Source organism: Talpa occidentalis, unplaced genomic scaffold (genome assembly GCF_014898055.3).
Source record: "Talpa occidentalis isolate TD23 unplaced genomic scaffold, MPIMG_talOcc4v2.1 talOcc4.7, whole genome shotgun sequence".
Classification (NCBI taxonomy): Eukaryota; Metazoa; Chordata; class Mammalia; order Eulipotyphla; family Talpidae; genus Talpa; species Talpa occidentalis.
The window spans coordinates 125,091,256-125,105,543 of NW_023605083.1; the positions used below are offsets into that span (position 1 = coordinate 125,091,256).

At 48.1% G+C, this 14,288-nt stretch overlaps 1 protein-coding gene across 1 annotated transcript in view; it reads right to left on the reverse strand.

Annotated features, from left to right (window-relative positions):
- Positions 1 to 6,607, reverse strand: part of ERN1 (endoplasmic reticulum to nucleus signaling 1) — a 68,760-nt gene extending 62,153 nt beyond the window's left edge. Inside the window, exon 1 of the mRNA XM_054688912.1 lies at positions 6,403 to 6,607. Within this exon, the coding sequence (XP_054544887.1) occupies positions 6,403 to 6,456 (54 nt within the window). The 5' untranslated portion in view covers positions 6,457 to 6,607. The remainder of the gene's footprint in view (positions 1 to 6,402) is intronic.
- Between the last annotated feature and the right edge of the window lie 7,681 nt (positions 6,608 to 14,288).

Here is a 14,288-nt window from a genome sequence, read left to right on the forward strand (position 1 = left end):
AAAGGCTTCAAGAAATGAACTTTCAGTTTTGCTATTTCAGAAACATTACTGGGTGAGATCTCACCGAAGAACATGCACCTGCTTGGATATTATTAGACCTCAAGCGAAGAAACCAGCTTAAACTGTCACCTGGGTTGAAGGGCCTCTCATCTCCAGGATGGCTGGATTTGCCTCTGGAGCTGCAAGAGGTCAGTCTCCCTGAGAGAAACACCCCGATAATGACCTTTCCATCTCAAAGCTGCATCTTTCTACTTCTGAAATGAAGGTAAAAGGCCACAACTCTCATGGAAGGGATAAGAGCATTATCTGAGCACTTTGCTGAAGCCTACAAGAAAGTCTACATTCTTCTCCCGAGGTCCTACTTCTCGTTGCCCAGTGCTCAGACTGTGCCGGGGGCAGCTGGACTGCTGTGTTCTAACAGATGCCCCAGAACACAAGCAGTGCAGGGGCTTCCCTTCACTGGCAAGCAGGCGCAGGTTCAAGGTTCAGATTCTCCACTCACTGACCTTGGACATCACCAGTCCGCTCTGGCTCAGCTTCCTTATTTGTCTCCTCTGGGGAGCAGAGCAGGGCAGACTATTCAATTTAGGAGAGAGGGAGGTGCATGCCCTGCAAGATTCTGAGTGGCCCCCACTACTGATGGGCATGCATGGGGTGGAGGGGTGCTGAGGCTCTTTGGATGGGACCAGCAAGCAGCCTAAATACCCTGATTCATGTATGTTCCCACTGCTCACAATATTTCTGGAATTTTTTGGGAATTCCCTTCCAAGAATATACTTTTGAAGAATATATTTTTGAAGTAGAAGTGGCAGAAAGTCTTCAGTTGATTTTCAAAAAACCAAATCCAAGAGTTCTCAATAAATTGTGCAATCAGCTGAGTAGTAACGGTTATGATCAAAACCTCAGTGTGAACCATGTAAAAGTTATATTCAAACAAGGTTGGGAAATGTTTTAAATTGTGTAAGGCTAGTCAGCTTATGAATGTCAATACCTGCTTTTTTTTTTCAATACCTGCTTTTTTTTAAGGGTTCCTTTTTTTTCCTTTTAAAGTAGAATTATTATTTTGATAAAATAAATTATTAAATGAAATACTAGAAAGAAAAAAAGAAGAAAAACACCCAAGGCATTACTCTACTGTCAAGGGTTTCTCTGATCTTTGTAGGAAAACAGTTGTATCTCTATGTGTTTTAAGAATTATAGTCCCCCAAAGGGACAATTAATGCATCAACTCTCAATGTACAAATAGTCTTCAGGCAAAATTTAAATGGTCTCACAATCAACTACATAGAAACTATCTTGTCTGTAGAAGGTGGGCTCCCTTCAAAACCAATTCACAAAATCATCCGGAGGTTACTTCACGGTGCTCATGGGACCCATATCCACTAGAAAGCTGATCTGAAACCACTGCCGACCAAAAGACCCTGCAAACAACTACTTAACAAATCAGATTAGGCACATAATGTGTCACCAGGCGACTTCCATGGTCATTTCCATCTTCAAAACATACACAAAACAAAATCTAAACATCATTTTCACTTGGCTTAACATCCACACTGATAGAGGGAGAAAAGCTTACTTGAACAGGGCTGTCATAAAACCACTTTAAGGTTAGTTTTGGGCTTTTAAAAATATTCAATATTGCTTGGGCTGCAGCAGGGTGTGGGGGGCTACAAAAGAATGCATACAACTTGTAGATTCCACTTCTAGGAATTTATCTCAAGGAAATAATTAAGCAATTAAAATACACTCAAGAATTAAAAAGACGTATCACATTGTTTATAAAAATGAAAATTAAAAACAACCTCAATATCTAAATGATTCAATGGTCAAATATGGTATACCCATTCAGAGAAGTATTATGCAGTCAGTAGGAATAATATTGCAGAATTAAATCTGTTGACACAGAAAGATGTTTCAGTTTGGGGAAAAAATATTACCTATGCAAATACGTACACAGAAAAATATTAAGCAAGGTATTAGTAGATTAACCATTTGCATTAGGGAAATGCAAACCAAAACCATGAGTTACTGGTATACACCCACTAAGATGACTATAATTAAAAAGACAGATAATAGCAACTGTTGGAAAGGATGTGGAGAAACTGGTACCCTGCACAGCAGGGAGGACTGTAAACTTGTACAGTTTCTTTAGAAATAGTCTGGCAACAATTCCTCAAAAAGTTACCATAGGTAACTCTAGAAATGCTATTTCTTGATACATACATAAGAAAAAGGAAAATATATGGCCATTCAAAAATGAATACACAAGGGGCCTCCCTGGTGGCACAGACGGTTGAGCAAAACGCTGTGAAGCTATCTGCTGCCTCTGCAGTGCCGGTTTGATCCCCACCGACCTCAGAACAACCCACATGGCGAGCAGTTCTCTCCTGTCTGGCCTGCTGCCCCCCTCAACAGTGTATTTCATCAGTCTGCCTGTTCTGTTCCCGCTCTGTCTCTGGTGAATCCTCTCACCCTCCAGCGCATCTGGCCTATACCCCGGTTCTTGTATAAATAAATTAAAAAATGAATACAAAATATTCACCACAGAATTATTTATAAGAGGGAAGGGGAAACAACCTAAATGTCCATCAACTGAGGAATGGATAAAAAAAGTGATATATCCATATAGTGGAATATTATTCAGCAATGAAAAAGGAGGCATCGACACATGCCACAGCATGGATGAACCTTGAAAAAAATATGCTAAGTGAAAGAAGCCAGTTATAAAAGACTATATATAGTATGGTTCCTTTTATAGGAAATGCCCAGAATAGGCACATCTATACAGACAGAAAAGATTAGTGGCTGCAAGGGGTTGGGAGGTTTGTGGAAAATAGGGAGTGACAGCTAATGGACATGGAGTTTCTTTTGAAGATGCTGAAAATATAAAATTGATTGTGGTGATGATTGCACCATTCTGTGAATACACGAAAAACCACTAACTTGTATACTTCAAATGCATGAATTATATGACACGTAAATTATATCTTAAACTGTCAAAATGTTAATAAAGGTTTAGATAGTAGATTACATCTATTAGCCTATAGATTATAGGTTTGTTGCTGTTCATTCACTTAGACTTATCTATGTTTTCTAGCTTTTCTACAATAAATACAATTATTTTGAGGGATTTTTAAAAAACCTTCCCATGTGATCATACAGACAGTACCAAATGCAAAAGATTTGAAAAAAAGGAAATCCACCTTTCCTTATAATAGTGGAAAAACTGGCAAATACCCAGTAGGGTATTTACTACCCCATCGACCCATGTTAGTTATGATCCCAGTCCCTGACCTGGGGCTGCAGAGAGTTCAAATGCTTTTTGCACAGATGACGGTTTACAAAAATGCCAGTAAAAGTGTCAAATGCAGCGAAGTATTCAGAACATTTCCTCGCAGGTCCTAGGAAACAATCTGTGATAAAAACTGAACAGGAATGGAGAACACCTATTTTTACATCTGTATTTGCTGTTTGTACATGAACTAAGATGGTCAGATAATCAGACGTGTAAGATAACCACATGTAGAAACTGTCTGAGAGTAACTTTGAAAAGTGGAAGGTGAGCAAGGAGCTTATGAGTACTTTCTAACTTCTACTTTTCCTAGTCCGATTCTGGTCTGTGGGACCCACTTAAATATCTCTGAGGATGTGTTTCTCTGAGGCAGGGAAGTCAGACTCCAACATGGAATACAGGTAAAGGTAGGGAAAAAAATCCCAGCCCCCTGAAAAACAGCCAAGCAGCATGTTTATTATTCACAGACTATGATTCACCGTCCCTGTTTTTTAAGCCACCATCACACTCCAATCACACTGCTAGGTTACAGGCCCCAAGTTATTTGTGCATAATAAAACCTGAATCCATTTACATGACACATTAGGCTTTTCTCCCCTGTGTCATCTCCTTAGGGTGAACATTTGATCATTATGAAATCTCCACAGTCTTGAACCTGAAGATGACTCTGAATCCCTAAACCAAAGAGGTTGCCAATGCAAGTGAAGTAGGCATCCAATGATTCTTCAAGCTAAAAAATGGAGTCAACATCCAAGATAGGACAACTACGCCAGCCCCCAGGCCCACGCAGGTGACACCGCTCTATCCAGACACAAGGAAACCTTTATGGACTCACTGGCTTTATTTCAGGAATATGGTCCACTTTTGAGCCTTTTCCCCCGAGTGACTCTCACACACACTTTCTCTTGTGCCCTGAGAAGCTACACTGCTGTGGAGAGCCAAGCGGGCAGGGAGTTAAGGCAACCAAACATGCACTCCACAACTGCAGTCTCACTTCATGATCTGCAGCCCTGATCGCAGGAACCTGATGAGACACTCTCCCCCTGGCCTCAGCAGAAATACCTGATACCACCTAGGAGGATGATTCGTGCAGGTGATAACCATCAGAAGAAATGACAATCCACAGTATTTCTGGTTAAGGCTCATATCTCAAACAATATTCTCAGTGTCTGAACATGAGAACTGGTCCTCAGTTCTCAGACGTTTTTAATCCTCTAAAACCCAAACACTAGCTGAATAAAATAAACATATATATTCTAGCTGGAGAAAGCATTTTGGTTCTCAGAGCGCTCTAGTTCTTGTGAGAAGTGGCACCTACACTGAGGATCGCATGACAGCGAGGCTGTGACAGCAATCAACATTAGGTACAACATCTGAGTCTAGGAAGAACGTGGGGACTCAGTGAACACATTCTAGATCAACAAATGACAGCCCAGAGTGCTAATGACACTGATGTTATTGCATTTTGAATCCTGGAATCTAGAGGCTCAGCCCATGATGAGTCAGTGTCTCATTCAGACACGCGCTGGAAGAAAACCACAATATCGCCTTCAGTGCACTAGCTGCTTCGTCAATCAAAAGGAATCAGCATCAAAAAGTATTGTCTGCAGAGCATGGTATATTTTAAAAATGATGGATTGTAGTAAAAGAGGTGCCTTCCCAAGAGTTAGCTATCCCCACTTCACAGATGAAGAAACAGTCTCTGAGAAGTGCCTGAGGGTACATTTGCCACCGGCCACTTAGAACTCAGGTCTGTCTGATTTGACAGCCAGCACTGTCCAAACAGCATCACTGCCTAGTCTAACTGCAAAATCTGCAGTGGAGAATTTTAAAATAATTCGCACTGTTTGGGGATCAAAGTTTTTACCGGTCGATAAATTTGGATCTTTTATGTAAAAAGCAATTATACTAAAATACCACTTGTTGATAAGGGTCTGGAATATTTTACCATGAATTCTGAGCCATGCGGATTTCCAAATGCAATTTGGAAATATTTACATGAACTGGAACTGAAGTCCCAAGTAAAGTTAAATAGCTGTTTTTAGCACTTTGGTCTAAGTTATTAAAAACGCAAATCATGTGAAAGAACAGCAGAGGGAAAGACCTGGCAAAGAAAACCATATACATGTAGGCTCTGACTATAGGAAAGGCTGGATCCCCATCACACACTGGTCATTCTGTTTACACTCCTACATGTGAACACACGGCAGGTTCCAACCGTGCCTCTGGTCATGAAAGTGGGTTTTTCTAACTAGAAAAGAGACTTACACGAGTTCTATCATGAAGTGTGTCCAAATGCCCCTTTAAAAAAAAAAACCCAAATTTGAAGAAAGTGACCTTATGCATTACTTCCTCTGTTTTGAAATTCCTGTTACTCCAAGAGCAGGGACTATTATTTACCTAACAGGCACAACCTCCAAAGCGCTCAGGCCCCAGTGCTCAGGCGCACACATGTCAGCTCCCCACCTGGACATCTGGTACATGATATGCCTATTAGAGAGCACACAGAGGAGGTCTCTGCCCGGCCCACATCCTGAACAACATGTTTAAAGGGAAAAAAAAAAACCAAAAACCAACATTCACCAACTTAGGTTCTTCCCACCAGCCGGAAAAAACCCGAGTCTGTCGAGAAACGCCTGCGTCCCCGGGTCCACGGCTGAGCGAGGCCTCGGGCGGCAGCGGGCACCGTCCGGCAGACTCGTCTCTCGGGGCGCAGACTGCACCCCGCGCTCAGGCGCCCCGGCCGTCCCCGCCCCGCACGGGGTCGCGGGCAGAGCCCGGCCCAGCCCCAGCCGGCCCGGGTCTCCCGGAGCCCGCCCGCCCGGCGGGAGAGGGCCCGGCTCCCGGGTGCAGACGCTCCCGCGCCGGACCCCGAAGTCCCCGCGTTCCTCAGGTCGCCGCGGGGCTGCCGGCCCAGACCCCCCGGCCCGCGCCCTCGGGTCCCCCCGACCCCCGCGACGGCCGGGGCGCCCCCCGAGGGGCCGGCAGGTGCGCGCCCCGGGCCGAGGCCCGCGGGGTGACAGGCGCTGCCCGCGGGGCCGGCGGGGGACGCTCGCTCCGCCCGCCGCCCCCCGCCGCCGCCCCCCGCGCCCCCCGCGCCCGCCACTCACCCCGGGCCCGGGCGGCAGCAGCGCCAGCAGCAGCAGCAGCAGCCGGGCCGGCATGGCGGTCGCGGCCTGGCTGCGGGCCGGCCGGCGGCGGCGGGGGCGGTGCGCGCGGAGAACCGGGCGGGGGCGCCGCGACCAGGGCGCCGGGGCCGAGCTTCAGCCGACACGGAGCTGACGAGGCGGCGGCGGCGCCCCCATTCCCCGCCCTATAAGAGCCGGGCCGGCGCGGCTTCCGGTCGGGGCGGGGCCGGGCCGTCTCGGGGGCGTCCCGGGGGCGGGGCCGGCTCGGGGGCGGGGCCTTAAGGGCGGTTCGGGGGCGGGGCTTCGGCGGCCCGGCTCGGGGGCGGGACCTTAAGGGCGGTCCCGGGGCGGGGCCGGCTCGGGGGCGGGGCTAGGCCGGGGCCACCTCGCGCTGCCCGGAGTCTCCGCCCGCGGCTGCTGGGGAGGGCGCCCGCCTCGCGTGCGGCGTCTTGGGGCGCAGGGCGGTCCAGGTTGGGAGCCAGCACCCGCCTGCGGGACACCGGCACCCCAGCCACACGGCCGCGCCCCTGCCCCGGGCGGTCGCACGAACCCCGCCGAGGGGCCCAGGGACGGGCAGGCTTGACCGGGGGGAAGCCAGGAGGCGGCGCTCCGGGCGCCCCGGCTCGGTCCTCCCGCCGAGGGGAGCGAGGCGGCCGCCGCAGGGAGGGTCAGCCCCCGGCAGGGAGTCCAGCAACCGGCGCTCGGCCCTGCGCGCTGAGACCCTTCTCTTCCCTTTCTTTGCCCCGAGGAAGTCCCCGCAAATCATTCCAACAGCCGTAAGTTCCCTCTGGAATAAACCGTGGCCAAGTCACCCAACAATTATAAGCAAAGAAGGAAACCATTTCGGCTGCTTGTGTGGGGTGTGTGTTAATGTGGTGTTTGTAAACGTGACCTCGTGACGCTTGGATTGACATGTGTCATCGCTCCTTGGCGGGAGGGGGTGGGTGGGGCACTCGCACGAGGTCTCCTTGAGGGTTGAGGGCCATTAGTCTGAATTACAGAGCCCTGCCAGCTGTTTGGTCCCTGGGTCCCACATTGCCCTCCACTGAGACGCAAGCGGGGAGAGCGGACACATTGTAATGAGGTGCAAACTAAGATTCGAGCACTGCATTTACATGTCCTAGGAGAAAGAAAAAAGGGGAGGGCGGATAGCAGCTCCTCTTAATTTTTCCTAACTTATTCACACGACAGCCTGAGGTGTTTCAGGGCTTGGGGGAAAAGAGTTCACGCCAGAGAAAACAGGCTGGCAAAGTCTGGTCTGTGTGCACCATGACGCAATCCTCTCCACCTATACCTATAATGGGCAGAAATGCCCCAACCCTGCAAACAGGGCACCCCATTCCCAACCCCGGACATCACAGTCAAAGGATCAATCCCTGCCAATGCCGAAGAAGCCAACACACCAGTTGGAGACTGGACACGTCTTGGCAACCCTGGAAGTAGTGGACACATCTGAAAGGAGACCAGGATTTGGGACTTGTGGGGAGATGTGTGCAAACAGAAGCTCCAGCAATGAGCTGGGGCAGTGTGGTCAGGTGGTCAGGGAGGAGCCCACAGGGAGGACACTGGGAGGAGCTCTTGAATGATTACCTGTCCAGTTTGCAAGCGGACAACGAGATCTGAGAGAGCACGTGCTGGAATTAAAAGAGAAGCTGGGCTGAAAAATGCTGCTTTCACATCCCTTCCTTTTTTCTCAGAGTAAGTCCAGGAGGGGAGCTTTCTGTGCCAGGAATCTTGCAGCCCTCTTACAATTCAAAATGTCACTGTGACCCTGTAAACACAGCCGATGAAACACAAAGGGAAATGCTTACCTCAATCTGACTCATTAATCAGCTTTAACGATGCAATAATGAAAAAATATTCCACTCCAAGGAACCTTGTCCAGGTGGGTCTATTTGTCTTGTACTCAGACCAAATCTCTGAGCCTTAACCACACCAGTTAGGTTGTTCTTACTTGTAATCGGTTCACATGTTTTATGTGCTTCTCCCCTGGATTGGCAACTCATGCTGATAAGCTCTGGGTTTATTTATGGTGGCACCGCCCACCATCTTCTTCCAGTCAAGCACTATTTTAGCAGTGTTTTGCTTACAATAAAGCAAAAGCTGGCATCGCTGATAAACACAAATAGAAGTGGAAATAGTTTGTAGGGTGCCTTTGAAGTTGACCTGCCCCTATAAAAGACCTGAAAATAGGCAGAAAATGACCTTTCTGGAAATAGCATTAAATAGCATCCACTCAACAGAGCAAAGGTCCTGCATGGTCTTAGTGTAATAAACCCTCTTTTTTCCAATAAAAAGGTAAAAATAAATACATATCCAGATTCAACAAAGACTGTAGCAGGACCTTAATGTATATTGGGTTGAGGGGGTCCGGAGAAAAGTGAGTTAAAATCTTGCTTGCACTTTCTTGCAAATCAGTTGTTCCCAAATTTGGAGAGCTCTTGAGAAAAAGATTCTCAACACGTTTTCTTGGCCCTTTTCCCTACTGGTTCACAATCTCCATGGAGAGGAGCCCAGAAATTGTGTTTTCCAGTTTCCTTAGGTGCCCAAGGGCAGCCCAAATCCTGGTCTCCAGTCGCCTCCTTGAAATCTGGTGTTAATTCCTGTGGCCCTGAAGTCTTTTTATTTATTTTAGGAAATGTCGCCCTCTCGTGGAAGCAATTATGATCCAGCCTTCCTCCCTTTAAAACTCTTCAAATTTTCATTTAAAAATTATGACGAGTTTAATTTGCAGGTGGCTACACCTACTTAGTGGAAGGGTAGCTTCCTTCCAAGAATACTTGAAAGAAAAAGCTGGCAAAGCCAGAAAGAAAGACTGAAAGCTCCAGGCCCTTGGCAAAGGAACTGTGTCTATGAGAGTAAAGTCAACTGACCTCTTTTAACAGTGATTTGGGTGTTGCTGTGGCTGCTGCTTCCAGGCATATTTGAAGTTACAGAATATGTAGGGTGGTTATGGGGTGAGTGAAATGACGAAGGAAGCATCTCCGGGAGCAAGCTAAATTTTGATCTCCGCATGTCCTCCTGCTTAAGGAAAATTTCAGAAAGGTTATCACTGTGAGCAGTCTGGCTCTTAGAGAAATAAAACGGGGGCGCTCCCGGCTGCGGGGTGACTGCATTTGGAGAGATGGTGACAACCATTCTGAAGGGCTTGTCTTTGCTCCAGAAACCCACCCACTACACAGTCTTGCATAGAAGAGTTTCTTCCCTCCCTCCCGCCACACCTTGTACCTCCTGCCCCTTTCTCCCTCCCCTTCCCTCTTAACGCAGAGACCTTACTTTGTTTCCTAGTGTCCCCTGGTTCTTACAGCTGTTGTACTTGGTTGAACCATCTATTCTATGTAAATGCCCACTATTTGTCTTTGTCCTTCTGACTCACTTTACTATACAACATCCCCTCGAACTCCTTCCATTTCGCTCTATGGCGTACCATTTCCTCTTGATGGCTGAATAGTATTCCATCGTGCGGATGGCCCACCTCTTCGTCCAGTCTGCTAGCAGCGGGCACTTAGCTTGTTTCCATGCCCTGGCTGTTGTGAATTTGCTGCAGCAAAAGCGTCTCTTACTTTCGTGGTTAATGTTTATTGGCTGTTTGCTGTTGTTGGGAAATGTTGGGAAATGCAAATACATGTCTTGCGGGGTCACCCATGGGACCCGCATAGCAGCTCTATGAGGCAGGTGTTATCAGCCCCATCTTACAAATGACCCATGGAAACTCGAAAAGACTAACAGCCTGGAGGCTGACACAGCTCGTAAGAGACACAACCTGGATTAGAACAGCTATCAATGACACTTGAGAGCCTGTCTGGCTCGCTCTAGACGCCAGCTGGCTGTTTCTCTTGCCCTTGCCCCCAGCATAGTGACAAGATTCCAGTATGTGACCTGCAAACGGCGTTAGGCAGGGGTCCAGATTGGCATGTTCCTGGAATACTAAAAACAACCAGAAGTTTGGAAACACAGGTGACATCAGAGGCATGGCCTCAAATAACATCTATGTCCCCCACTCTCACTTTGGGGATGTGCAGAGGAATGGAGAAGTTACCTGGGGGAATGCGGAGTCTTCTGGGGGGAGGAAGTCCAGTCTAATCCTGACTGATCATTTTTGTTTACTTGCTCTGCTGTTATATTTCACACCCACTGTTGTACTATGCTGAAGCGTCCCTCAGGCCCCCCAGTTTATCATATATAAAGATTCTCAAGTGTCCAACACGGCACAACGTGGAACTGGCAGAACTGGCGGTCCTCTCTGACTGTCTCCACCTCCTCACTGCCCAGTCCCTCTTAATCCCCTGGGGCCTGGCTTATTCCCACAGAACTTTCTGGAAATTTCTCTCAAGCACCTCATAAATGTTCTTCCTCTCGTAAAAATCCCAGTGCCCATGTTTTCCTTCCCCTCCCTGACAACCCCCGCCATCAGTTTAGGTATGTTAATGGTTCTTTTTTCTAGAACTTTTTCCTTCATGGATACTACCATTTTCTGGCTTGCTCTCTCTCTGCTCTTTTTTTTTCTTCCAGAATGTGTTTCTCAAGGCTTAATTAGTGGACTTTACTATTCCCTCTACTTTCTCCCTCCACTGACAAAGCCAGATTTTAGAGCAGGAACTTTAGGTCTAATTTAGTTGGCTTCATTTTTTTTTTAAATTAATTTATTTATTTATACAAGCACTGTGTACAGTCAAAAGCGCGGGAGGGTGAGAGAATTCACCAGAGCCAGAGCAGGGAGCAGAGCAGGCAGAAGGACCTAAGTACACTGCTGAGGGGAGCAGTGGGCATGGCAGGAGAGGTCTGCGCGCCATGTGGGACCCTCCTCTGGTGGCCGGGGGGAGCAGCCGGGGATCGAACCAGCGCAGCAGAGGCTGCGGGCAGCTTTGCAACCCAACGCTCAACCGCTGCGCCACCGGGGAGGCCCTAGTCGGCTTCATTTTGTAGATGAACTTCCTCTCTGAACTCTGCATGGTCATGGACACCATCATCCACTCACCTGATCATTCACAGTTAGTAAATACCATGGAGGGCTTCTGTACAAAGGATTCATGCCACGAGCGAATATCAGAGCTTGCCAGTTGACAAAGGTGATAGGACATACACGGAAGAAAGCAACGTACAAGGCCAACTGTGAAAAGTGTGAGCATAAACTTGGAAACAGACCTGTGGTTTTTGAGAGATGGGTCCTGGTCGAAAGAAAGGGGTGGGATGAAGAGAGCCGCCTGGAAGAAGTGGTGTCTGGGCCAGGCTTTCTGTCGGGTTTGACAGGGGGAAGGATATTCTAGGGGAATGGAGGACCTGGAAAAAGGCCTGGGGAAAGGAAAGCTCTGTGTGGCTTCTTGAAGCCCTGGATGACACAGGTCAGCCTGTGTTTAGCAGAGTGCTGAAGTCAGGCTGCTCCCTCTAGTAGACAGCAGCGTGAGATAGGACTGAAGTGCTTTGGGGCTGCAGGGCAGGGGTGGGGGGGTGGTTTTGAGGGGAGAAACAGGCTTTTGAGAGACCATTAGGAGGCTGCTAATAGGTTATTTTGGTCTTAGTCCAGAGCAAGAAATGGCAGGAGGCAGGATAGCTAGATCTTGCCAAAGCAGGATGGAAAACATTAGACCCATGCAGACCCACAAACAAGGGCGTTCAGAAGGAATTCAACAACGTCCATGAAACATTTACAGGCTCAAGGAGTTGCTCTCACTGTTGGGACCACAGCAGATTAAGGGAATAGAAATTGGCAGCAGCTTTGCCAGAGGGGAAGAAATGCCAGGTGGTGTGGATTTATCTGCTGACCCTGATAGGCACTTACCAGGCTGGGCCCATCCTATTGCTCTGTTGCAATAACTAGTTTCGAAAGACGTCCCAAAGTAGTCTTTCCCTCCCTAGAAACACATGCTGCATTTTCCATCACAAAGTAGAGCTGTAACAGGGTGGTCCTTTCCCTCTCCCTGTCCTATAACAGAGCTACTTCCCCTCCCGTTGAATCTGTACTTTGTGACTGGGTTTGACCAGCAGTGACATTCAGGGACTTCCTGGCATGGATTTAAGAAGCTAACAGCTTCCATTTCCTTCCTTTTGGAATGCTCACTCTTGGAACCTAGCTGAACCTTCCAGCAGAACCCAGTTAACTCACAGACTTGTGAGAGAGAACATAATGGCCATTGTTTTATTTTTTTTAAAGATTTATTTATTTATGCATAAAGAGCTGGGGTACAGGCCAGAGATGCGGGGGGTGGGGGAGTGAGAGGATTCACCAGAGACAGAATGGGGAACAGAACAGGCAGACTGACCAAAGTACACAGCTGAGGGGAGCAGCAGGCGAGTCAGGAGAGGTCTGCTGCGCCATGTGGGTTGTTCCCTGGCCGGCCAGGGATCGAACTCGTGCTGTAGAGGCTGCGGATTGCTTCATAGTGCGGTGCTTAACCCCTTGCGCTACCACAGAGGCTCCAATGGCCATTGTTTTAAACTGCTGGGTATGGAGTGGTTTGTTACGTAGTGATAACATGAAAAACAGCTACCCAGCTGGTTCCTTTACTTGACCATGGGGAGATTTGTACCCAATCTCATGCCAACTAGAGCCGTGAAAAGAGGATCATTTCCTCTGTAGTGGCAAAGCCAGGAGGCATGAGGAAACCCAGTTCAAAAGAAAGACATTGACAAGTATAGAGAAGCACAAAGGTACTCAGAGCCCTGGACAGGCCTGAGTTCCAGTTCTCGTTGGAACTGCCCAGCTCGCCTTCCCCCATTTAACCAAACAATTCACAATATACTCCTGCTCGTCTAAGCTAGGTTTCCTTTGCTCACACCCAAAAAACTTGATTGAAATGCTGGCTCAGCATTTCTAAGAGGACTAAATCCACCTATCTGTGCCTTCACCCGGCCACCCGTCGGTAAAGGATAGTTTCCTTTCTCTTTTCTTCCCTGCTTACATCTGCACTCTGAGGTCGCCTCTGGTAGAGGAAACAATGTTCTCTGTCTTCTCCTGTCTTTCATCCTGACACGCTTACATCCTCTCACGTTGGGGATCTTGTCCCGCTCTTCCTCAGGTCCCTCCAAACTCAGTGCTCTTCTTGAGTCTTCTCCTAGGGCCTTGGATCAGCTTTCGGTTTGCCTTACCATTCAGGGTAGGTCTCTCCACCGCCCTCCTTCTCCCAGTCCCTTCGTTCACTGGATGGTTCGTGAGGAAAGGGGCTTAAAGACCCTCAAGAGTGAAGCGTGTAGGTGTGAATGTTGGATGAACTTACTCTCATTAGATAATAAGAAATCACGTTGACTAAAACAAAGGGCATCCTTTCAGAGGCTGCCTGGTATAGTGTTCAACTATACTTGGAAACCAAACTATCATGAGTTCAAATCCCAGCTCCGCTTGGCCACTTACTGATTTTTTTTTTCTTTTAAAGATTTATTTATTTATTTATACAAGCACTGAGTATAGTCAGAAGCGCGGGAGGGTGAGAGGATTCACCAGAGTCAGAGCGGAGAGCAGAGCAGGCAGAAGGACCGAAGTACACTGTTGAGGGGAGCAGTGGGCAGCAGGAGAGGTCTGCGCGCCATGTGGGACCCTCACCTGGTGGCCGGGGATCGAACCGGTGCTGCAGAGGCTGCGGGCAGCTCAACCCAGCACTCAACCGCTGCGCCACTGGGGAGGCCCATGCTTGGCCACTTATTAATTGTATAAATGCAAACAAATTACTTAACCTCACTAAGCCTTGATTCTCTGATTGGTCTTAGAATTAGCACTAAAATACAGAAATAGTCCTATCTACCTTTCAGGACCACTCTGAGAATTAGTTAAACATGTCTGTGGTAGGCACTACGCCACTGCACACCTACTGAACTGGCTATAATTATAGTGATGATACCAAGTATTGACTAGGATTTGAAGTGACTGGAAACTC